This window comes from Chrysochloris asiatica, unplaced genomic scaffold, assembly GCF_000296735.1.
Source record: "Chrysochloris asiatica unplaced genomic scaffold, ChrAsi1.0 scaffold00167, whole genome shotgun sequence".
In the NCBI taxonomy this organism is placed as follows: Eukaryota; Metazoa; Chordata; class Mammalia; order Afrosoricida; family Chrysochloridae; genus Chrysochloris; species Chrysochloris asiatica.
Window position 1 is genome coordinate 5,226,582 of NW_006408685.1, and position 23,949 is coordinate 5,250,530.

General features: G+C 38.2%; 1 protein-coding gene across 1 annotated transcript; it reads left to right on the top strand.

Annotated features, from left to right (window-relative positions):
* Positions 1 to 2,725: 2,725 nt before the first annotated feature.
* On the top strand, positions 2,726 to 23,949 carry SATL1 (spermidine/spermine N1-acetyl transferase-like 1). Its single transcript, XM_006878402.1, is given in 8 exon segments — positions 2,726 to 3,003; positions 3,005 to 3,045; positions 3,271 to 3,413; positions 19,835 to 19,886; positions 21,617 to 21,702; positions 22,103 to 22,196; positions 22,827 to 22,867; positions 23,782 to 23,949. Coding segments are annotated over 8 exon segments (903 nt in total).

Below are 23,949 nucleotides of genomic sequence, written 5' to 3' on the forward strand. Positions count from 1 at the left end.
CCCAGTCGCATTCTGAGTGGATTCCAACCTGAGGGGCTCATTTTCTGGTCCTGTATCTGACAGTGTTTCTCTGCTATTCATAGAGTTTTCAGTGACTAGCGATTCGGAAGTAGTTCATCACTCTTTCTTCCTAGTCTGTCTTTGTCTGGAAGCTCATCTGAAACCTGTCCACCATGGGTTACTCTGCTGGTTATTCAAAATACTGGTGGCATAGCTCTCAGAATCACAGTAACTCAAGCTACCACAGCACGACAGATAGACGAGTGGTGGCCGTTTGGTTTTATATCTGTAAAATAGGGATTATAGCATGACCTACCACATTGAGTTGTCGTGAGGATTAAATTGATTAATATAAGTGCTTAGACTTATGCCTGCCATCACAGGAATCATTAAATCTTAGCTCTCATTATTGTTATTATAGGTGTACCAACATGAGCAATATGCCTACATCTGATTTGTGTTGGGGTTGGCATAGTTCTGTGATATGACTTAGTTTGACTCTGGGCTATGTTCCATTTATAACCAGCATATTTCAAAGAATGATGTCTATAAGATTGGTCTTGGACTCTCTTCTCATTCTGGCATTTAGTAGATTTAGACAAATTAGTTATCTAATTCCAGTTTTTCTTAATTGATAAAATGAGGAACAACCGTACATATCTCACAGGGTTGCTTTGAGAATTAAATGAAATCATGCAAATGTCAAGTCCTTAGCTGTGTGAGTTGTTTTGCTGTTTGTTGTTTTTTTTTTTTTTTTAACAACTTCAAGCAAGTTTTTGAATGTACTAAACACATACACACATGCAACACACACACAAATAAGCACTCCATCTAAAACAATGTTAGTAGTATGACTTACATAATATACTTTGTTGAGGATGTAACCTAGCAGAGGAAATTGATGTGAGAATGAATTCTGCCCCGAGTGAGAGGATGGGGTTGGGAGGGTAAAGGAATCAGGGGCAGGGAATGGGCAATATGCTGAACACACAGATAAAGTTATGGAAAATGAACAAAATATGTGCAAGAGGCAGGATACTGTGATGGCAAACAGTCTGGAAATTGAGGTGAGTTGTAAAGACCTAGGTCTGAATTCAGGTTCCCTTTGAACGATTTAATAAGGCCTTGCACAGGTTACCAAATTTTTTGAGCCAGTTTCCTTAGAATTGGGGATAATAAGGATGCTGTGTGTATTAAATATGATAATATATGCGAAGTGCTTCCCTCCGAGACTAGGCTATAAAAGAATTAAATAAATGGCAACTGTAATTATTCTTATTTTTAAATAAATAATTTCTACACTGGGACTCTTCAAAGCATTTTAGTTTCTACTTGGAAAAGGGGTGTTATGTGGAAGTATGGGTAGAACTAGGAAATAAGAAATTACTGTTAAGGGCCGTGGAGTCGGTTCCAATTCCGTGACCCTGTAAAGGGTTTCCGAGGCTTTGAACTGCTAAGTTCAAATCGACATTGCGGTCTAGTGCTTATCTTACAAGCGCCACACCCAGGACTCCTAAGAAATAGAGGTTGGTGGTTATGTGCCATGGAGTCGGTTCCGACTCATAGTGGCCCTGTATAGGGTTTCCAAGGCTGGAGCAGAAAGCCTCATTTGTCTCCAGTGGGAACCACAGACCCTGCGGTTCAAACTGACTTTGCAGTGCAGTGCATTAACCCACTGCGCCACACCCGGAAAAACTAACAGGATGTGTATAATTGAAGACTAGGACACTGGGAAGGGCCAGGTTTGGAACATGTGTCTTTGAATTGGTTCCTTAAAACAGCAGGATCATAGACTTAAATTCCCTCCAGTTTCTTTCTTTACTGTCTTTAATTCTTGAGAGGAGAAAATAAAGTTGTGACCAAGCCTTCCCTGTCTCGCCCCTCCCTCACCATATGGGGGAGCAGGTAGGCGAATAGATTCGGGGGCATTGTGACTTCATCACTATGACGCAACCACTGAGTAAGGGGATGTGCGATAATACTCCCACAGGGTCGTTTTCTTCTTTTCTTCACTCACGGCCTGTTGGCAGTTAAAGGCCAGATGACAACCTGAAACCCAGTCAAGCTTACAGCTGTGATCGCTGGTGAGGTCAACAAATCGCAGGCATCAATAATCTTCTTCCGGTAACCATTTTATCTCCCATTCTCACCTTGAAGGAAGCATACCAGTGGAGTTAAAATCAGTTTGAGAAAACCTGGAAAGAGCAGACAACCTCACATCACAGCACTCTAATTAAGGGCTGTTCTAATCTAGACACTTAAATCATCAGCCAACCAGTCCTTTGCCAACTCATTATCAGCAAACCAGTCCTCTCCTAGTCAGTCCTTGGCCAATCAGTCATAAACCAACTAGTCATCAGACAATCAGACGCAATCAACCAAACATGAACCAATCGAGCACCAACCAACCAAGTAGGAGCCTGCCTGTAACGAACCAACCAGACGTGAGTCAACAAGGCATGAAATGAACCAACCAGAAATGAGTCAACCAAGCACAAGCCTAACAGGTATAAACCAACCAGGCATGAGAAAGCAAAACATGAGTCAACCAGGTATAAATCAACCATATAAAAACCTACATGATAAGAAACAACCAGGCACAAGCCAATATGGCACAAGTCAACTAGGCATGCGCCAACCAGGCATAAGCATACAACTAACTAGTATGAAACAACCATGCATAAGACAACTGGGCACAAGTCAACCAGGTACAAGCTTAACTAGCATGAACCAACTAGGCACAAGCCAAGAAGACATGAGCCAATCAGGCACCAGCCTACCTAGTATGAACCAACCAGGCCCCAGTCAATCAGACACAAGTCAAGAAGGTATAAGCCAAACAAGCATGAGCACGTACCTAACTAGTATGTACCAACCAGGCACAACCCAACTGAGCATAAGCCAACCAGGCATGAGCAAACCAAGCACAAGTCTAACTGATATAAACCAACTAGACAAGAGCCAACGAAGCATAAGCCAACCAGGCATGAGTCAGTCAGGCACTACCTGGTATGAACCAACCAGGCCCCCGTCAACTGGACACAAGTCAACAAAGCATAAGCAGAAGCCTAACTGATATGAACCATCCAGGAATAACCCAACAAAGCATGAGTCAGCCAGGCATAAGCCAACCCAGTATGAGCTCATCTGGTATGAACCAATTACCCAGGAGCCAATCATGTAAGAGTCAAGTAGGCATGAACCAAATGGGCACTAGCCAATCATGCATAAATCAACCAAGCAAAAGTCAAACTGGTATAAACTTGTCAGGTATAAAACAACGATGCACAAGCCTACCGGACACACATCAACCAGGCATGAGTCAAGCAAGCATGAGGCAACTAGTCAGAAATTCTTTCAGAATAAGACCAGCAGAAGCCCGAGACTGCCCTGAAATACTGCGCCTGATTAAAGTAAGCACATGCTTAATTGTGTGGAGCTTCGTGTCATACATTTAGAGCTAAAAGGGAGCAAAGGAGTCATAGGCTAGGTTTGAATAGTGGCTCTGCTAATTATGACATGTGTACACAACTTTCTGGAAGTTATTTAACCTAGGTGTTATTTTCTTCATCATTAAAATCAAGATTTTACACACATATACACTTGAGGGGGCTTAAAAAAATTAATGGGAAAAATTAAATGAAAAGATAATGAAATTTTCCCACAAACTTTTTGAAGCACATATATGTATGTTTGTATATATATATATCAAAAGATTATTATAATAATTCAGTTAAATAAAATGATTACTTCATAGGAATTTCAGGGAGCAAATGTGTTGTGTCTTCTGGAGTAAGTTTCACTTTGAAAAAAGATCTTAAAGAAAAGAAATGATTAACTTGAATGACCCACCAGTGGTAGACTGTTGGATACTAATGGGTAAGATTAGGTAACAGCCACCCGCTTATAAAAGCTGAAAATTATCTTCACAGAAAACAATATTCATACACAAAAAATTTTCCATGATCTATTGATTCATGTTCCTTGATCTCTGAAGCCCTCAAGGGTCCAAGCACTGGAGCTAAACATTTTTTATTTACATGTTTATGTTAATGACTTTGCTGGAAATTATTCCAATACAGTAAAGAGGAAGTTCAATAACCATAGTTACCATGTTGAAGTTCTGTGGCATTGAAAGCAATTGTTTATGTGATGCACAACCCAAACAATTTCATAGTAAAGCAGTAACTCATAATCTTTATTAGTAAATACATGACTGAAGCAAGGCATTGTTGTTGTTAAGTGCTGATGAGTCAGTTCCAACTCATGATGACCCCGTTTAGGGTTTCTGCACTGAGTTTCAACCACTGACCTTGCGGTTCAATGCATTATCTTGCAGTGCCACACCAGGACTCCAAGGCAAGGCATAGAAAATGAGTTCAAGGGCTTTGTAATTAAAATGTTTCCATCTGGTCACTAATATGTCTAAATCATGTCTAAATTAAGCCAAAGTTCTGTTCCCTTTGATTAGAGAATGTAGTTTCTTTTTCAGCTTTTATTGTGAATTAAGTGATAGTTTACAGCTTTATATTCATCCTATTGTATTTTGTTTCATTGTAATGATTACAATCCCCTCCATGCATGCATCAGACAACCAAAGGGTATAATCACTTTATGCCTTTTAGCCCCACTATTTTGGGATATCCAATGTCTAAGTTGCCCATCCCTGGCAGCCCTGTGTACCAAGGGGCTGGGAATGATCCTTGCTGTAAAATTCATGCCCTCCATAAATATAGGTCATACCTTCATAAATATAGGTCAAATTCATCAAATTGTAGTGGATTACTCTTTTTTTTCCTCTTCTTTCTTCTTCTAGTTAAGTTCTGGTCGTCCAGCCATTGAAGCCAGGTCAAGTGGATAACATCTGCAAATATGGGTGTTCATGTGCATCTCCTTTTACTTCATATCAGCTGGACGCTTCACTCTCCACTCTAGTCCTCTGTGGCCATGTCCCTGAATCTGGGCCCAGGAGTCCCTAAGTCTTGCCAGATTGCTGGCCAAGAAGTTTCAACCCGGGTTGACAGGAATCTATTGAATGTGGTCGGACTTAGCTCACAACTTCATTGCTATTTTTCTCCCACTTCCACTTATTGGTAACCAACGTGGTCACCAGACAGACCACATGCCTGCTTATGTATTCCCCTTGATTCTCAGTCTTGGAAGGGGTTTGCCCTGGGGGGACCTGACCACTTACCTTGATGGCTCCTGGGTGAACAACTTGCTTGTTCTTGTAGTAGTCAATCAGACTGCCATTATTGTTTTTGATTATTCCTGATGTTCTTTATTTCAAGAAGTATCTGCTGTTCTTCTAGATGCAACAAGCTGTTCTGCTTGTCCTTTCAAGTGGATATTTCCCACTTAAGAAGATTCTGGATGGGGATCAGGATTCTACCTATGGTCTTATGCAGTACAAATGCTCTGCAGGAAGCCTCCTTCACTGGGCAAGTTCTAGCCCCATTTTAGATTTTCCAATATGTTATAGGCTGAAGACGAACTGAAGAGCTTTCTATTGTGATGTTTCTGGCTATTCCTTTCTCTCCCCGTCAAGTGTCTTGGTTTCAAGGGAAACCAAGATTCAAATGACAGCCAAGCATTTTAACATTATTTCCCCTCTTTTACACATTCAAACCATGCCTCAATCTCTGTATCCCAGAGCCCTGTTGTTCCAAGATTGTGCATACATCATTATTAACCTCTGTCCCACTTAGTCCGTGCAAACCTGCCTAATTGTTCTCCCATCTGCCTCGTTCTTCCACTCCCCTCTCCCTTCTTGTGTATTGTCCCCCACCCCCACTCCCAGGTTCCAAGCTATCCTGTGTCTATTCTCTACCATGTGATCCACCTTCCCCTCCATTCCCTCACCCCACCCCATACACCGCGGTAACTAACAAATAATTTCCCCCCTTTTAGTGTGAATACTTTTTCTTAATCTTTCACAATAATAGTCCTATGTAGTATTTCTCCTTTAGTAACTGACTAATTTCACTTAGCATAATGTCCTCAAGGTTCATCTATGTTATTCGGTGGCTTGCAGCTTCCTTTTTATCCTTCAAGGTAGCATAATATTCCATTGTGTGTATGTACCAAAGTTTGTTCATCCATTCTTATATTGATGGGCACTTAAGCTGTCTCCATCTTTTTTTGCTATTGTAAATGTGCTGCTGTGAACATTGGTGTGCATATATCTACTTGTGTTATGGTTCATATTTCTTGTGGATATATACCAAGTAGAGGAATTGCTGAATCATAAGGTATTTCTATTTCCAACTTTCTGAGGAATCACCATATTGTTTTCTTGAATGGTTGGACCATTCCAACAGCAATGTAGAAGTATCCCAGTCTCTCCGCATCCTCGCCAGCATTTATTGTCCTCTACTTTTTTGAACTTTGTTGTTATTGCTGGTATGAGATGATATCTCATTGTTGTTTTGATTTGCATTTCTCCTATGGCTAGTGATCATGAACATTTCTTATGTTTGTTGGCTACCTCATACCTACTCCTTGGGTTGTTTTTTTCTTGTAGAGGTGTTGTAGTTTCCTATATATTTAGAAAGCAGTCCCTTATCTGATGTATCATTACAAAAGATTTTTTCCTATTCTGTGGGATCCCTTTTTACTATTTTGGTGAAATCTTTAGATGCACATAAGTTTTTAATTTTTGTGTGTCCCAATCATCTATTTTGTCTACTTTTGTTTGTGTACTTTTCAAAATGTTTGGTAGTCTGTGTGTAGCCTGAATTAGAACCCTCACATTTGTCCCTATTTTTTCATTGAAGACCTTCATAATTTTGGACATCACATTTAGGTTTTTAATCCATGCTGAGTTGGTTTTTGCATAAGGCATGAGGTAAAGGTCTTGTTTCAATCTTTTGCATATCCCTTTCCAGTTCTGTCAGTACCATCTGTTGAAGAGACTATCTCCTCCCCATGCAATATACTTAGGCCCTTTGTTTAAAAACAGTTGGCTGTATGTGGATGGGTTAATTTCTGGATTCTTGATTCTTTTCCATTGATCAATATATCTGTCATTGTACCAGTACCAGGCTGTTTTGACCACTGTAGTCGTGTTACAAATTTTGAAGTCGGGGAGTGAGATGTTTCCAACCGTATTCTTCTCTTAAGCAGTACTTTGCTTGTCCTGGGTCTCTTTCCTTTCCATATAAATTTTATAATTGTTTTTTTTCCATCTCTTTGAAGAATGTCGTTGGAATCTGGATTGGGATTGCATTGTATGTGTAGATTGCTTTGGGCAGTATTGGCATTTTTACAATGTTAAGTCTTCCTATTCAGGAGAATGGTATATCCTTCCAGTTTTGCAAGTCTCTATTAGTTTCTTGTAGTAGAGTACAGTCATTCCTAGATATTTCATCCTTTGGGTGGCTATTGTAAATGGCATTGCTTACCTAATGTCCTTTTCAACACTCTCATTGTTACTATAGAGGAACTAAACTGATTTTTGTATGTTGATCTTATACCCTGCCACTTTGCTGAATCTTCCAATGAGGTCTAGTAGCCTTTTTTACTAATTCCTTGGGGTTTTCTATGTATAGGATCATATCGTTTGCAACTAGAGAGAGTTTTACTTCCTCTTTGGCAATTTGGATGCCTTTAATTTCCCTCTCTTGCCATATAGCTCTGGCTAAGACTTCCAGCACAATATTGAATAGGAGTAGTGACAAAGGGCATACTTGTCTGGTTCCTGTTTGCAAGGGAATGATTTAAGTTTCTCTCCATTGAGAGTAATATAGGATGTTGGTTTTGTATTTTGTTGTTGTTGAGTACTGTTGAGTCGGTTCCGACCCATAGAGACCCTGTATAGAGTTTCCGAGGGTGTAAATCTTTACGGGAGTAGAAAGCCTCATCTTTCTCCCATGGAGCAGCTGGTAGTTTTGAACCGCTGACCTTAATGGTTTTGTATATATGCTTCTAATTATGTTGAGCAAATTCCCTTCAATTCCAATTTTGTTGAGTGTTTTTATCAGGAATAGACATTGGATTTTTTTCAAATGCCTTTTCCGCATCAATCAATGTGATCATGTGGTTCTTTTTGTCTTTTCTTATTTATATGGTGGATCATTTATATGGTTGATTGTTTTTCTAATGTTGTACCATCCTCGCATTACTGATATGAATCCCACTTGGTCATGATTTTTTTTTTTTTTTTTAATGTGCTTTTGGATTCTGTTGGCTAGGATCTTGTTGAGAATTTTTGCATCTATGTTCATGAGGGATTTTGGTCTAAATTTTTCTTTCTTAGTGATGTTCTTCCCTGGTTTTGGTATGAGGGTTATGCTTGCTTCATAAAATATATTAGGACATTTTCCATCCTCTTCTATATTCTGGAATAATTTGAGTAGAATTGGTGACAGCTCTTCCCTGAATGTTTGGTAGAACTCATCAGTGAAGCTATCTGGACCTGGACTTCTTTTTGGTTAGGAGTTTTTTGATGACCTGATCAATTTTTTTCTTTTGTTATGGGTTTGTTCAAGTTTTCTACTTCACTCTGTGTAAGTTTAGGTAGTTCGTGTTTTTCTAAAAACGTATCCACCTCCTCTAACCTTTCAAATTTGTTGGAGTACGGCTCTTCATAGTATTCTGTTATTATCCTTTTGATTTCCTTTGGTTCCATTGTGATATCGTCCATTTGGTTTCCAGTGTGTGTTGTGTCTTCATGCTCTTTTCTTTTGTTAGGTTTGCTAATGGTTTGTCAATGTTATTAATCCTTTCAAAGAACCAGCTTCTTGTCCTGTTGATTCTTTCTGTAGTTTTTCTGTTTTCTATCTCATTTATTTCTGCTCTAATCTTTATTATTTCTTTTCTTTAGGTGGCTGTAGGTTCCCTCTGAGCTTCTGTTCCTAATTGTTGTAGATGCTGTGTTAATGTGTTGATTTTGGTTCTTTCTTCTTTTTGGATGTGTGTATTTACTGCAATAAATTTTGCGCTCAGCAACGCTTTTAACGTGTCCCAAAGATTTTGGTATGCTGTGTTATTGTTTTTGTTTGTTTCTAGGAACTTTGTGAGTTCACGTTTAAGTTCTTCTATTACCCTGTTGCTTTTCAGCAGGGTTTTATTCAGTTTCCATGTACTTAACTTTATTTCCTTGGTCTTCTTATTGTTGATTTCTAGTTCTATAGCATCTGAAAAGATGCTTTGTAGTATTTTGATGTTTATAAATTTATGGAGGCTTACTTTGTGACCTAACACATGGTCAATTCTGGAGAATGTTCCATGTGCACTGGAAAAAATGTGTATTGTGCTGTTGTTGGGTTGAATGTTGTGTACACAACTGTGAAGTCAAGTTCGTTGATTGTTCTGTTTAGGTCCTCTGTATCTTTGTCGAGTTTCTTTCTGGTTGTTCTATCCCTTTTCAAAAGTGGTGTATTAAAATCTCCCACTATAATTGTAGATTTGTCAATTTCTTTCTTAAAATCTAGTAGGGTTTACTTTATATATGTTGGTGCTCTTTCATTGGGAGCATAGATATTTATTATGGTTATGTCATCTTGCTCAATTGACCATTTAATCATGAGATAGTGTCCTTCTTTTTCTCTTATGATGGTTTTTGTCTTAAAGTTTCTTTTATCAGAGATTAGTATTGCCACGCTTGTTTGTATTTTATTGCAATTAGCTTGGTATATTTTTTTTTCCCCTCCTATAACTTTTAGTCTGGTTTTGTCTTTGTTTGTAAGATATGTCTCTTGCAGGCAGCATATTGAAGGGTCTTGTTTCCTTATCCATTCTGCTACTCTCTGTCTCTTCACTGGTGCATTTAATCCATTGACATTCTGTGTATTTATCAATAGGCATGAATTAATTGCTGTCATTATGTGTATTTTTTTGTGATGCTGTTCATTCCTTTATTCTGCATGCCTTTTTTGTGCTGAGTTCATGTTTTTAGTGCTATTTCTTGTCAATTTCTTCTTAGTTTTAATGTTTCCTTGTTCAACTTGTATCTTCATTTTCATGGTAAGTTGTGAAGTATTAAAATTCTTTGGGGTTACCCTATAGTCTATTAACTTTTCCCTCCATTTAAGACAGTCTATTGGAGCTCTGGTAGCATAGTGGTTATGAATCGGGCTGCGAACTGCAAGGTCAGCAGTTCAAAACTATCAGCTGCTCCATGGGAGAAAGATGAGGCTTTCTGCTCCCGTAAAGATTTACAGCCTTGGAAACCCTGTTCAGGGTCGCTAAGGGTCAGAAACAATGCGAGGGCACTTAACAACAACAACAACATTGTATCCTGCAATCTACTCGACCTCCTTACCAACTGGATCTGTGTTCCTATATTTTCCCCTTCTTTGACATTGTTATTGTTTTGATTGGCCTCACAGGTCCTCTGAATTTGTTGTTTTAGTTTTGTTCTGTACTCTGCTGTCGACTGAGTGTCAGGTGGTGTTGCCACATCTGTCAATATCTGGTTGTTGTCTGTTCTTGTTGGTTTTCATTCCAAAGAACTCCATTTAGGATGTTTTGAAGCACTGGATTGGCTTTAACAAAATCTCTTAGCGTCTGTTTATCCTGGAATGTTTTGATTGATTTGACTGACAGGTTTGCTGGATAGACAATTCTTGGTTGGCAGTTCTTTTCTTTTAGTGTTTTATCTTTGTCTCCCCATTGCCTTCTTGCTTGCATGGTTTCTGCTGAGAAGTCAGAGCTTAATATGATTTCCTTGTCTTTGTAAGTAACACTTCTCTTTTCCCTTGCTGCTTTTAGGATTCTCTCCTTGTCTTTGATTTTTGGAGAGCTTGATTATGATATGTCTTGGTGATTTTCTTTTGTGGTCTATCTTTCTTGGGGTTCGTTCAGCTTCTTGAATGTTTATCTTCTCATCCTTCAAGGTATTAGGGAAATTTTCTTACAGAAGCTCCACAACTATCTCCTCTGTGGATTTCTGTGATTCTTCCTGTTCCAGAATGCCAATAATTCTTATGTTATTCCTCTTCATGTTATCCAGTATGAATCTTAGACTCTCTTCAGATTTTTTTATCCTTTTTTTCTGCTTGCTCTTCTATCTTAGCAGTATTGAGAGACTTGTCTTCTAGCTCGCTGGTTCTGGCTTCCATGTTTTCAATCCTATTGCTTTGCCCTTTCAGTGTAGTGTCTATTTCTGATATTTTATTATTAATTATCTGGACCTCTTTTTTCAGGTTTTGTATTGTTTCCAGTGCTATATCTATCTTGTTTGATTGATCCTGTAGCACTTTCCTGACTTCTTCCTTATTTTCCTCCATGCCTCAGTGGAGCATTTGAATTTCTCTCCATATCATTCTTCTGAATTCCTTCTCAGGCAGATCCAAAGCTGTTCTTCTTCTAGTGGGAAGTCTATGTCTGCCTCCAGCTCATTTGTCTCAGTTACTCTTATCTGGTTTTGGACATGTGCTGAGATCTTTTGTTGTTTTTTCTTGGACATTTTCAGTAGTTAGATTTGTTTTCAGTTCTTAAATAATGTATGTTGCTGAGTTGCTAAGCTTACTGAGTGTCTCCTGGTGGATATGATCTGGAGATAGGCTTCCCTTTTCACATGTAATGACTTGCAGCTGGTATTGGTTCCTGTCCAGATGGTGGGATATTATGGGGTATGCTTATAGATTGACTATACGGCAATTATTGCCATTTCTTCTTGGGTAATGTAGGGAGAGAAAGCTCTCACCCCTAGGAAAAAAAGTGAGACCAAAAGGACCAAAACCAGAAACAATATAAAATCATAGACAAAAAACACCACTCAAAAACAAAAATAAAACCGTAGTCTTTGCTGCAGAGGTCAGTATGAGTGCACAGTAGAAACCTCCAGTGGTGGGTGGGGGTATCCACTCAGGTCCCTACTATAGTCACCACTGTGGAGATGCACAGATAGATATTGAGAAATGAATGGAAAAAGATTTTCCACTCATTTTACCTCAGAAGGTCACTTAGGTATCTGCATATGCACAACATAATTCTCAAAATAGCTGTGTCATTGCATATAGTAGTTGGTATTCACTCTTGCCTTTTATGTTGGGGTTTTACAAGGTGCACATATGATTTGGATGTACGGCCAAACCTGCTGTTTCTTGCTAGCTAAAAATAAGGCAGGAATAAAAGGTCCTGCCCAGGTCAACTTTAGGGCTGAGTCCCAGAGTCAGACATCATAAGAAGCAGCCAAAAGATCAGCCTGTGGGTCCAATGGGGCTCCCAGGGACCTCCTTCCTGTACCATGGGAAAACTGTGGGCACAACACTGGACCCTTTTGGGTGTGTGTTCCCACCCACCTGAAGGTATCCGGGCTGGGCAGTGAGGGTGCAACAGGGGAGAGGAGAAAAGGAAAGTGTAAAATCTGTCACACCTCTTTTTCCAGACACCACTCCATGGTTTTTAGCACTGCATCACTGTATCAGCCTGGCTATGGCCCCACCCTCTGATCTCACTCAGGCTGAGGGACCCACAGGAAGCATCCTGATCAATTCAGAAATTGCCATACTTTTCTTCCACAGTCATATTTCCCCACCTGTGGGTGCAGGAAACTGATGCCCCATACCTTATATTAGATGCAAAGCTCTAGAGCTGCTCTGGGAAAGCGCCTTCTCTGGTTTTTCTGTGTTTCCACCGAGGAACCTCTCCTACTTGTCTCTACTTTTCCTGCTCCCCACCCTACCCTGAGCATGTGTATTAATGGCCAAAATAAAATAGCAAGTTTTCAAGTGAAATGTGTTAGTTGAAATGATGCTAAACAAGGTTACATATCTAAAAGAACTGGGCTATAGGACCTGTCATGGCTTCAATTCCATTGCAGCTTCACAAGTTCCTAAATCATTTGCCCAATTCACATTAATCTACATGATTACATGATCAATCAAAATATTATGATCACATATCATTATTTCAGATTCACATTTTTACAGGTGATAGAAAATAATTTAAAATAATTTTTGTAACTGTAGTATCTGACACCTGGTTTGAAATGAACAAATTTTTATTGAACCACAGTTAGTCCATTATCTGGACAATCTTATGTTACCTAGTTTTCCAAACAATGTCCATTGTTATCATTAAGAGAAAAATACATCACTGGACTCTCATTCTTCAGTGAACCTGTATCTGTAAAGTTTCTGATCATATTATTTTACTTTTAATTTTCCTCATGTGCCTGAAATACACCAGAAGTTTCTTAGAAGTAATTTTAGATATTATTTACTATACCACCAACAACAACAACAACAGTTGCTGTTAAGTCTATTACAACTCATAATGATTCCATGTGTATCTGTGTAGAACTGTACTCCATGAACTTTTCAATAGCTGATTTTTTTCGGAAGTAAATCACCAGACCTTACTTCCGTAGCACATTCGGGTGGACTCAAACCTTCATTGGTTAGCAGCCAAGTGCATAGCCATTTGTACTACCCAGGGACTCCATATAGATAATGTTGTTGTTAGGTGCTGTTGAATCAGTTCAGACTCATAGTGATCCTGTATATGAGGGTTTCAGAGGCTGTAAAAATATCCACAGGAACAGAAAATTGCATCTTTCTCCCATGGAGTTGTTGGTAGGCTTGAACTACCAACCTTGTGGTTAGCAGTCCAGTGCTTATCCTACAGTATCACCAGTGCTCCCACAAACATAATAGAAAATTACATTACTTACTATCCATCACAGATATGTATGTAATGATTAATTAGCTTTGGGCTTTATATTTTTGCCTAATAAACATATATTCATTTGTCTTAACCTCTGCTCATTGTAAAGTTGTAAAAATTTTCTTTTAGCAAAGGAGTTTAGTAAAGTTTGGTGCCATGGTAATTCTCTAGCTGAGACTACTGCAGGTTCTATTTACTGTCCTGCCACTAAAATTTTTCCAAATACACTTTGTATACACCTGTTATATCCTATTTGTAACCAATACAACCACAGCATTATTTGGGGATCTAATCATGGAAAGGAGCTCTGATAGTGTAGTGGTTACGAATCGGGCTGCGAACCACAAGATCAGCAGTTCGAAACTACCAGCTTCTCCGTGGGAGAAAGATGAGGTGTTCTGCTCCTGTAAAGATTAACAGCCTCGGAAACCCTGTGCAGGTCCACTGAGTAGGAACCGACTCTACGGCACATAACAACAACAACAACAACCATTGCATGGAGTCCTGGAGTGGTGCTGTAGGATAATCATTGGACTGATAACTGCAAAGTTGACAGTTCAAACTCACCAGCCACTCCTCGGAAACCCTATACAGGGTTGCTGAGTCTTAACCGTTTAGACGTCACTTAACAACAATAATTATTGCATAGTTATGCAGCCGCAATTTTTATTATGATGGTTTCTAAAGTGTAGTTGTGAACTACTGGAGATCCATAGATGAGTGCTGTATATATTAACATTTGATTTTTGTTCATTGTGTAAAATGACTACAGATTAGGGGAAGAGTTGCGTACTGAGTACTGTAAAGGATACAAAGATTATTAAATAACAACCTTGGCCCTCAAGGTGTTTACAGTGTTTTAGGGGAGTTAAAGGCACAAGTAATTCTTGTCCTACCCATCTAATGCATCCTTTACACAGAAGTCAACATTCTGAAAACTCCACAGGGTTTTGGGTTTTATTGAGAATAAAATCTAAATTTATCATCAAGGCTTTACATAAGCTGGTCCTTGCTGTCCTCCTTATATAGTTTTAAAAGCTTTTTTACATTATCAATTTAATGAATGCTCAATTAAAACCCCAAAATTTTCACTTGGGAGTATAAACATGTGAGTATTTCCAGAAAAGTTCCAAAGAGAAGAGTAACATCACAATCAGATATTATAAACCTGTAATTAAAATACTAATAGTTATAGGTAAAGAGAAGTATCAATGGAACAGAATGGACAGTCCTAAATCTCTCTCTCTCTCTCTCTCTTTTTTTTTTTTTAAAGAAAAAGATTTATTGCTGTAAAATATATGTAACATATTTCCCCAAGTTAACATTTTTTTAACATGTACATTTTTTTACAGTAACATCAGTTACATTAATCATATGAAACTATCACCAATATTCAATAGTCATTGCCAAACTCACAGCAAAAGACACTCACTGCTTCATGACTAATTGTGACATCAGTTACATTAATCATATGAAACTATCACCAATATTCAATAGTCATTGCCAAACTCACAGCAAAAGACACTCACTGCTTCCTCAACAATAACTCCTTCTTTTCTCTTCCCTCTGGGAATCCCTAAGAACATTATTCTCCATATATCTGCCTCTTGTAGATGTTTCATATAAATGACATTACATATACTCTGGGCTTGCATGCATTCTTTTTTTATTTAAGGTTTTTATTGTGGATTGAGTGAAAATTTACAAGGCATATCATCAGTTTTACATTCAACAAATCATACACCTTGTTTCATTACAATGATTATAATCCCCTCCATGTACCATCAGTTAACAGTATTTCTCTCTATCCACTTTAGCTTGTTTAAAAACAAACAAAAAACCCACTCAGGCATATATATGTGCTCCAAAGGGCACATTCTGCAAGTCTGCCTCCTGGCCACCAGCTCTTAGTCCCTCTCTTAGTCCATGAATCTAGAGTGTTCAGCCACTCCCCCTCTCCATGCCCCCATCTCTGCCTCCATCTCTGGCGCAGTTGCCTCTCTGGATAAGGTCCTGCATTCTGCTTGTGTGCTTCTCTCCTGATGGTCCTAGGGTCCTCTGTTTCTGGACTGTAAGATTAACCCCTCCCCTTTTTTTGTTACCAAACTTCTACCTTTACAATTGTGACAGTCACAATTAGTCATGATAACAATTATTCACCATTGAATCTTATCCCCATCTCTTTTCACCAGACCCATCTAGAAAAGATGACAGCTATTCTGTGGGGACTCTTTCTTTACCCCATACTCTTAAACTAAACTCCATCTTGAAACTTTGTAAGCCGGTCACTTCGTGCTTTTATTACCTCCTCATTTTAGGTAGCCAAAGTCTACATTGCCCTTCCCTATCTGCCCTGTGTACAGAGGGGATAGTATTGATACTTGATGTGACGACTCCTTCCCTCTGTTGGTATTTAGAGTTACTACCTCCATGAGCATAGGTCAGGTTAATCAAATTGAAGCAATTTACCCTTGTTTCCTTTATCAAAAAAAATTTTTTTCCAATCTTTCTCGAGTTGAGTTCTGATTATCGAGTCATCAGGGCTAGGTCAAAAGGGTACTGTCTGCAAGTTTGGGTGTTCTTGTGCATCTCCCCTCACTTCTTATCAGCTGGATGCTTCACTCTCAGCTCTAGCCCTCTGTGGCTAAGTCCTTGTCCATGGGCTCAAGTGTCCTTAGGTCTCACCAAACTTTGGACCAACTAGCCCTTCCTCTTCTCTCTCTCATCTCCAGGTCAATGGGATTCAATGGACGGGGGTTGAACTCAGCCCATTTATTCATTGATGCCTTTCCGCCTCTTCCATTCACCAGTAGACCAATGTGGTTGCCAGCAAGCTTACATGCTTGTTTGTGTATTCCCTTTGAGTTTCAGTTTTAGAGGGAAGATTGTCTTGAAGGCACTTGATTGCTAGCCTTGATGTCTTCCTGGTGAACAGCTTGGTTATTCTTGTAGTAGTCAGTCATGCTGATATTTTCATTTTGGGGTTTTCCTGATGATCGTTCTTTGAAGATGTATCTTCTGTCACTGTAGCTGTTCCAATCTGCTTGTCCTTTCTAGTAGGAATGTCCCACCTCATAAAGTTCTGGATGGGACTCAGGATTCCACCTAAGGTCTTATACTCTGTAAAGGCTTTGCATGAGGCCTGTTTCACTGGGCAAGTTGTAGAACCCCTTTTAGGTATTCCAATCAGTTATAGGATGAAGACGGGCTTACAAGTTTTCCCTAATCATGTTTCCCAACATTTTTTTTTTTTCTTTCTATCCCACTCAAGTGTCTATTTTACAGCAGTAGGCAAGGAAAACTAATATTCATAAGGTAGTCAAGGATTTAGTATTATTTACCCTCTTCAAGCTATACCTAAATCCCTGTATCCCAGAGCCCTGTTGTTCCAAGGTAGAGTATGCATCACTATATACCTCTGTCCCTCTTAGGCCATGCAAACCTATCTCAGTGTTCCCCTACCTATCTTGTTCTTCTGCTACTTCCCCCCTTCTTGAATTGCCCCCCCCCAACACCCAAACTACCCCCACCCCAACCAGATTTGTGGTTACCTTATATTCCATTAGTTGTACCCTCCATTTAAGACAGTCTATTTTATCCTATAATCTACCTGAACTTCCCATCACCTGGATCTCTATTCTTCTGTGTTTACCTTCTTTCACATTGTAATGTTTTGATCATAGACTGACCGCCCAGATCCTCTGTTCTTATAATTTTATTCTGTTCTTGACTCTTCCATTTGTCGATTGAGTTCATGGTGCTGCTGCCATGTACGTCATTCTGTAGTTGTTGTCTGTTTTTGTTGGTTCTCAGTCCACAGAACTTCCTTTAGGATGTTTTTCATAGCAGGGTTGGCTTTGGCAAAATCCCTTAGCTTCTGTTTATCCTGGAATGTTTTGATTACACCATCATATTTGATTGACAGCTTTGCTGGGTAGAGGATTCTTGGGTAGCAGTTTATTTCTTTCAGGAGGGTTTTATATCACTCTCCCCCCATTGCCTTCTTTCCTGCATGATTTCTGTTGAGAAATTCAAGCTTACTCTGATTTGCTTGCCGTTGTATGTTACTTTTCGCTTTGCCCTAACTGCTTTCAAGTTCCTGTACTTATCTTTGATTTTGGAGAGCTTGATAATGTCTTGGTGATTGTCTTTTAGGGTCTATCTATCCTGGGGTTCATTGAGTTTGAATGCTTATCTTTTCAGTTTTTAGGATGTTAAGAAAATTTCCTTCTAGAAGCTTTTCAACTATCTCCTCTGTGGACTTGTGTGATTATTCCTGTTCCGGAATGCCAATAATTATGAAGTTATTCATCTTCATGTTGTCCAACATGAATCTTAGGCCGTCTTCAGATGTTTTTTATCCTTTTTTTGTGTTTGCTCTTCTATCTTAGTAGTATTGAGAGATTTATCTTCTAGCTCACTAGTTCTGGCTTCCATTTCTTCAGTTCTACTTCTTTGCCCTTTCAATGTATTGTCCATTTCTGATATTCTATTATTAATAATTTGGACCTGTTTCTGTAGGTTTTGAATTTTCCAATGCTGTATCTATCTTATTTGATTGTTCCTGTAGTGCTTTCCTGACTTCTTCCTTATTTTTCTCAACTCCATTATGTAGTGTTTTGATACATTTTATAATCATTTTTCTGAATTCCTTCTCAGGAATTTCCAAAGCCTGCCTATCTTCCAGTATGGACTGTAGGTCTACTTCCAGCTCATTTGCTTCAGTCACTTTATCTCGTTTCTGGACATGTGCAGATATGGTCATATGCTTCTGTTTTTTGGGCATATTCAGGGGTTGTCTGTGGCCTTAATATTTAGATGAGTGTGTTTTTTGGTATTTTTTGTGTTTTCTGATTGCCTCCAAGTAGATGTGATCAGGAAATGGGCTTCCCTTTTCACTCTTCTTCTTGAGAAATTTCAAGATGTCACTGTTGGTCGTTTTGACGTAACTTAGGATTTAATTTTTAGCCTATTTCCTTTTTTGTCTGCCTGTCCCGCTCAACAATCCCCATTCAGGACTTTTTTCTAGTTGTAAACAGTTCAGGGCCAACTGTGACTGTTTGGTTTTAAGTGGAAACTGTCTCTTTAAATTTCAAGGAGATCTGTGTGCATGCATAGTAGAAGCCTCCAAGGGTGGGACTGGGGTGTCCAATAGCTCAGGCACCCCTACAGTCACCAGAATGGTGGATTGCAGACAGCAAGAGACCAATGAACAGATATCAAAAGAAAAGAATGTCCACACCTTTTATCTCCGCAGTTCTTTCAGGTGTCCGTAGCTACTCTGATCCTTCCCCCGCTTGGTCTCAATCAAGATGGTGGCTCCTGGAGCCACTGAGCGTCTTGAATTAGAAAGCAACGGATTTCTTGCTTATGCTGCAAATTCCCCTAGCTGTAAACCTTACAACCTTTTAAATATTCCTTTATATGTGGTTCAGAGTTTTGGGACCATCCCCTGAGCCTGCTTGGTCCTGTATTCTGTGTTGTTGCTGACGGAGCTCCTTATTGCACTTCCACCTAATCTGCCATCTTGTTTGTTCTACCCCCCTAAATTTCTCTTTAATCAATAAAATAATTTAGGATATGATAAAGGAGACATTTCAAATTAGTTAATAGATGATGAGTTATTCAATAAATGGTGCTGGGACAATTAAAAAATTAGATGGAACAGCACTTCACGTCTTACAGCAAAACGAAAGACAGAGAATTAATCAATTATTCATATTAAGGATTAAAGAAGAAAACAGGAGTGACTATTTTTATAATCTGGAAGTGAGGAATGCCTTTTACAAGCCTGAGATTCAAACCATACAGGATTCATTTCAATGTGTACAGAATGATACAAAAAATAAAGTCTAAAGTTAAACTTGGAAAATTACCTGACAGGCTTAGCAAACCCTTTTGTAAAGTTTATTTTTTTATACAGACTTTGGGATATCTACTTAGAATGCTCAGGAACCCTTTCCACTTTAGTTTTTCAATTTCTGGTTGTATTCAAGGCTAGTCATATGAATCATTGGCCTTCATGAGTAAAGTATTGATGTAGTCAATCTATTTTGTTGAGTGTGATGTTATATACTTTAAGTTTATAGACGGCTAAATCTAACTCAACACTGCCAAGGGCAACTTTATAAGTGAATAAATGCTCAATGAAAACTTCCCAGTAGTTATGTTAAGAATTTGTTACTAAATGATAAGCTGAAAGTCTTCTCTGTTTTGACAGGAATTGGCTGCTTGTGAAAACATGCTAGATGCAGTAAAGTTAACAGTACCAGGTAAGATGTTCTGTGCTATTTCTAGAGCTAGAAAAAGAAACATGGCACAATATATGCACACAGTACTACTTTTACTTTGACATGGAAGCTGTTGTCCTTGGTACACAAAGATAATGACATTAATGATATGCATATAGAGCCTTGATGTAGCATAGTAGGGTAAGTACTGGACTGAATGCCAGTTTGAACCTCAAAGGTTGGTGGTTCAAACTCACCAGCCGCTCCTTGGAAACAAGCTCACTATGAATTGGAACCAACTCGAAGACACTTAACAACAAATATGTATAAAAGGCTGCTAACCAACAGGTGTTTTCAATAACCTCATATGCATGTAAAAGCTGGGCAGTGAATAAGGAAGACTAGAGAAGAATTGATGTCTTTGAGTTATGGTATTAGAGGAGAATATTGTTAAGTGCCATGAGCTGCCAAAAGAACCAATAGGTCCGTTTTGGAAGAAGTGCAGCCACAGTGCTCCTTAGAGGCCAAGATGACCAAACTTCGTCTCTCATACTTTGGACATATTGTCAGGAGGGAGCAGTCGCTGGAGAAGGATATTATGTTTGGTAAGGCAGATGGTAAGAGAAAAAGAGGAAGACCCCCCCAACAAGATGGATTGGCCAAGAGGCAGCATCGATGGACTCCAGCGTGGCAACAATAGTGAGGTTGGTCCAGGATCGGGCAGTGTTTCGTTCTGCTGTGCATAAGGTCGCTATGGGTCGGTACCAACTCGATGGCACCTAACAATAACAACAACCAAAAGGTCAGCACTTGGAACCTATCAGATGTCCAATGGAAGATGAGGCTGTGTATAGGATCACTGATGGTTTGGTTTAAGGAGCTCTAGTGGTACTGTCGTTTAGACACTAGGCTGCTAGCTGCAAGGGCTGCAGTTCAAATCCAGCAGCCTCTTTGCATGCAGTAGAAAGAGGAGTCTCAGAAACACTCAGGAGCAGTTCTACTCCGTCCTAGATAGGTTTGCTGAGCCATAATCGACTTGATGGCAATGGTTATATAAGATATAAAACTTCATAGTTTTATCAATACTTAACTATTTTACATTTCCCTATTTTTTGATGAAATCAATATTTAAGTACTCACCTTAACAATTGTCCTGGTCAGAAACAGAACCCTGAGCTTCATGGACCATGGATCAATCATCTCATATGGCAATCATTGCTTCTACACTTGATAATAACAACAGAATGTTAACTTTTTTGTTGGTCTGTGTGTGGCACTGTAAGATAAGCACTGGACTGATAACCACAAGGACTGCAGTTCAAATCCACCAACCCCTCCTTAGAAACCCTACACAGGGTGCTATGAGTCTGACCAACTTGATGTCACTGATCAACAAAAACAATAGGAAATAGTACGAAATATAAAGTTGAAATAGACATGATGAAAGCAGTACCCAAACTAAAACAGTATTACTTACTATGCTAAGATAAAGTCCCTGCATTATTTCATGGTAGTTGGGAAAATAATCCTCAATGTAATATGTAACATTTAATCTTAAAAACAAACAACAAAATACTTAATATATTCCATCTTCCTGCCTTAGGATCTCAGTATATCTTTGAAATGCAGTTACTTCATACCATCCTCAGTCCTGTTTTTATCTTTAAAAGTCCTTGTGAAAGTATAAAGACAGATGAAATATTTGATAAAATATGCTCTACTCTTATCTATGATTGTAAACTTTTTGAATGTATATAAGTTGATTATTTCAGATTTACTCAGGGATGGTTTGGGGGAAAGTCCCCTTTTCTACTGCCTGATTGCAGAAGTATACAATCAACATAAGCCATCAGGTAAAGTGTATTTTCTTTCTCCAATTTAATCTACAGTGTATTTTCCCCACTCTGCAAACAAAGTACAGTTTGATAGCATGTAATGACTATTAAGCAGGGAGAAGAATATAAACCTAGTTTTTTTTTTAAGTTTTCAGTATGTACTTAATGTTTACATATGCACAGAAAAAATAAAACATATACTACAAATTGTGAAAAAGGCCTACCTCTTGAAGATTGTATTATAAAGAACTACACCTTCTACTTGATATCTGTACTGCTTGAACTTTGTCCAATGACCATTTATTACTTTAATATTTTTTGTTTTAAAAAAAGAAAATGTTTCTATTTTGGGGGAAAACACTTTCTAAGATTCAAAACATTAACTTCTTTTTGTACATTTTCTTCCCTCTTCTTGGAACAGAGACCATTGGATTTGCCATGTACTACTTTACATACGACCCCTGGATTGGCAAGTTACTTTACCTAGAGGACTTTTATGTCATACAAGCTTACAGAGGTCAAAGTATATTTAGTATTACTTATAAATACTTTAAAAATTAAAACAGTATATTTTAATGTTAAGGATTAAAGATAGTGGTATTTAAAGTTAGTTTATGTAACTATTTCATGAGTCTGTTACAATCCTAGTTTTCCTTGCATATAATGAAGAACCAGTCACTGATTACAAAATATTAAAAAAATTATTTCCCATCAGGGTTTGCATAAGCAAATTTCCCAGGAAACACTATACAAGGTTGCTATGAGTCGGTACCAACTCAACAGCATTTAACAACAACAACCATAGCTATACTTTATCTTTAAGAAATGCTTTGACATTTAGGATTGGTTTGACTAAAACTGCATATTAAATGTACCCTATTACAAGATGAAAGTGACAGAAACTCATTTCCTCTTTGCTGCTTTTAAAAATGAACTCAATTTTTTTCCTCTGCCTTTGGAATCATAATTATGAATAAAGAGATATGATAAACATTCAGGAAATCAGTTTCAACACAAGATATTAATGATATGTAATAACTAGATACAGAGTTCTTATGTTTTATTTTAAACTAAAACAAATAACTTGATAAGCAAGTTTTTTTTTTTTTCAACTTACTGTTTTCATTTTGCATTATCTATTTAAAAGATCTAGGTATTGGAGCTGAAATACTGAAGAGGCTAAGTCAGGTATGTCTTATAATCAGTATTGACACTCTATTTCATCATAAAATATTATTATTTAACAATGCATGTATTAGATAATTAATCCTATCATCTGAACATAATCTAGATTATAAATACTTTAACTTTTTATTCAAATTAAACTGGTTTAACTTAATTTCAAACCAGATACTCATATGCTGCTGGTGGTGGTTGTGTGCCATGGAGTTGGTTTTAATTCATAGAGACCCTGTATAGAGTTTCCAAGGCTGTAAATCTTTACAGGAGCCGAAAACCTCATCTTTCTCCCATGGAATCGCTGGGAGTTTCAAACTGCTGTGTGATTAGCAGCCCGACTTGTAACCACTGTGCTACCAGAGCTCCTTAGATACTCATATAGGTTATATTTAAATTAAATTGTTTTCTATATAATTCACAATCACATAATACAGTTTTGTTTTGCTGTAAAGCAGAAAGAAACACATGAGGGAAGAATAGAGGGCAATTACACACTATGAATATGAGAATAATATAAAAGAAAGATCCATATGTGTTTTGGAAATACATATGAGACCATATGTTCTGTTAGGTGAACTTTTTCTGTAGCATTAAGAAAAAATAGTCAATAGAAAAATCAGTGAGTGGACTCTGCGAATCGGTTTTGGACTTAAGGAGAAGGATTTTAAAGTATGCATAAAATTGGGACTTTTTTTGTTTTGTTTGTTACAGCTATAAAACAGTCCAAGAGATAATCACAAGGGCTTTCAAAAATTTCATGGAAAAATCCCATTGTCTTTCAATTCCATTTTTCTATGAACTCCTTGTATTTTGTAGTGTTTTATGCACATACCACCTTGCATATAATAGACTTTCAATGAAATAAATGTGTTAATGAAGATTAGACTTTGAAATAAAAGTAATTTTTGTTTGCTTTTAAACAGATAGCCATCAGAAGTGAATGTAACTTCATGCATTTTCTTGTCATTTGGAACCAGACTTTTATTGACTACTACACTCATCGAGGGGCTTTAGACCTTTCCTCTGAGGAGGGTTGGCATCTGTTCAGATTTAACAGAGAAGAACTTATGGAAATGGCACAGGATGAGTGA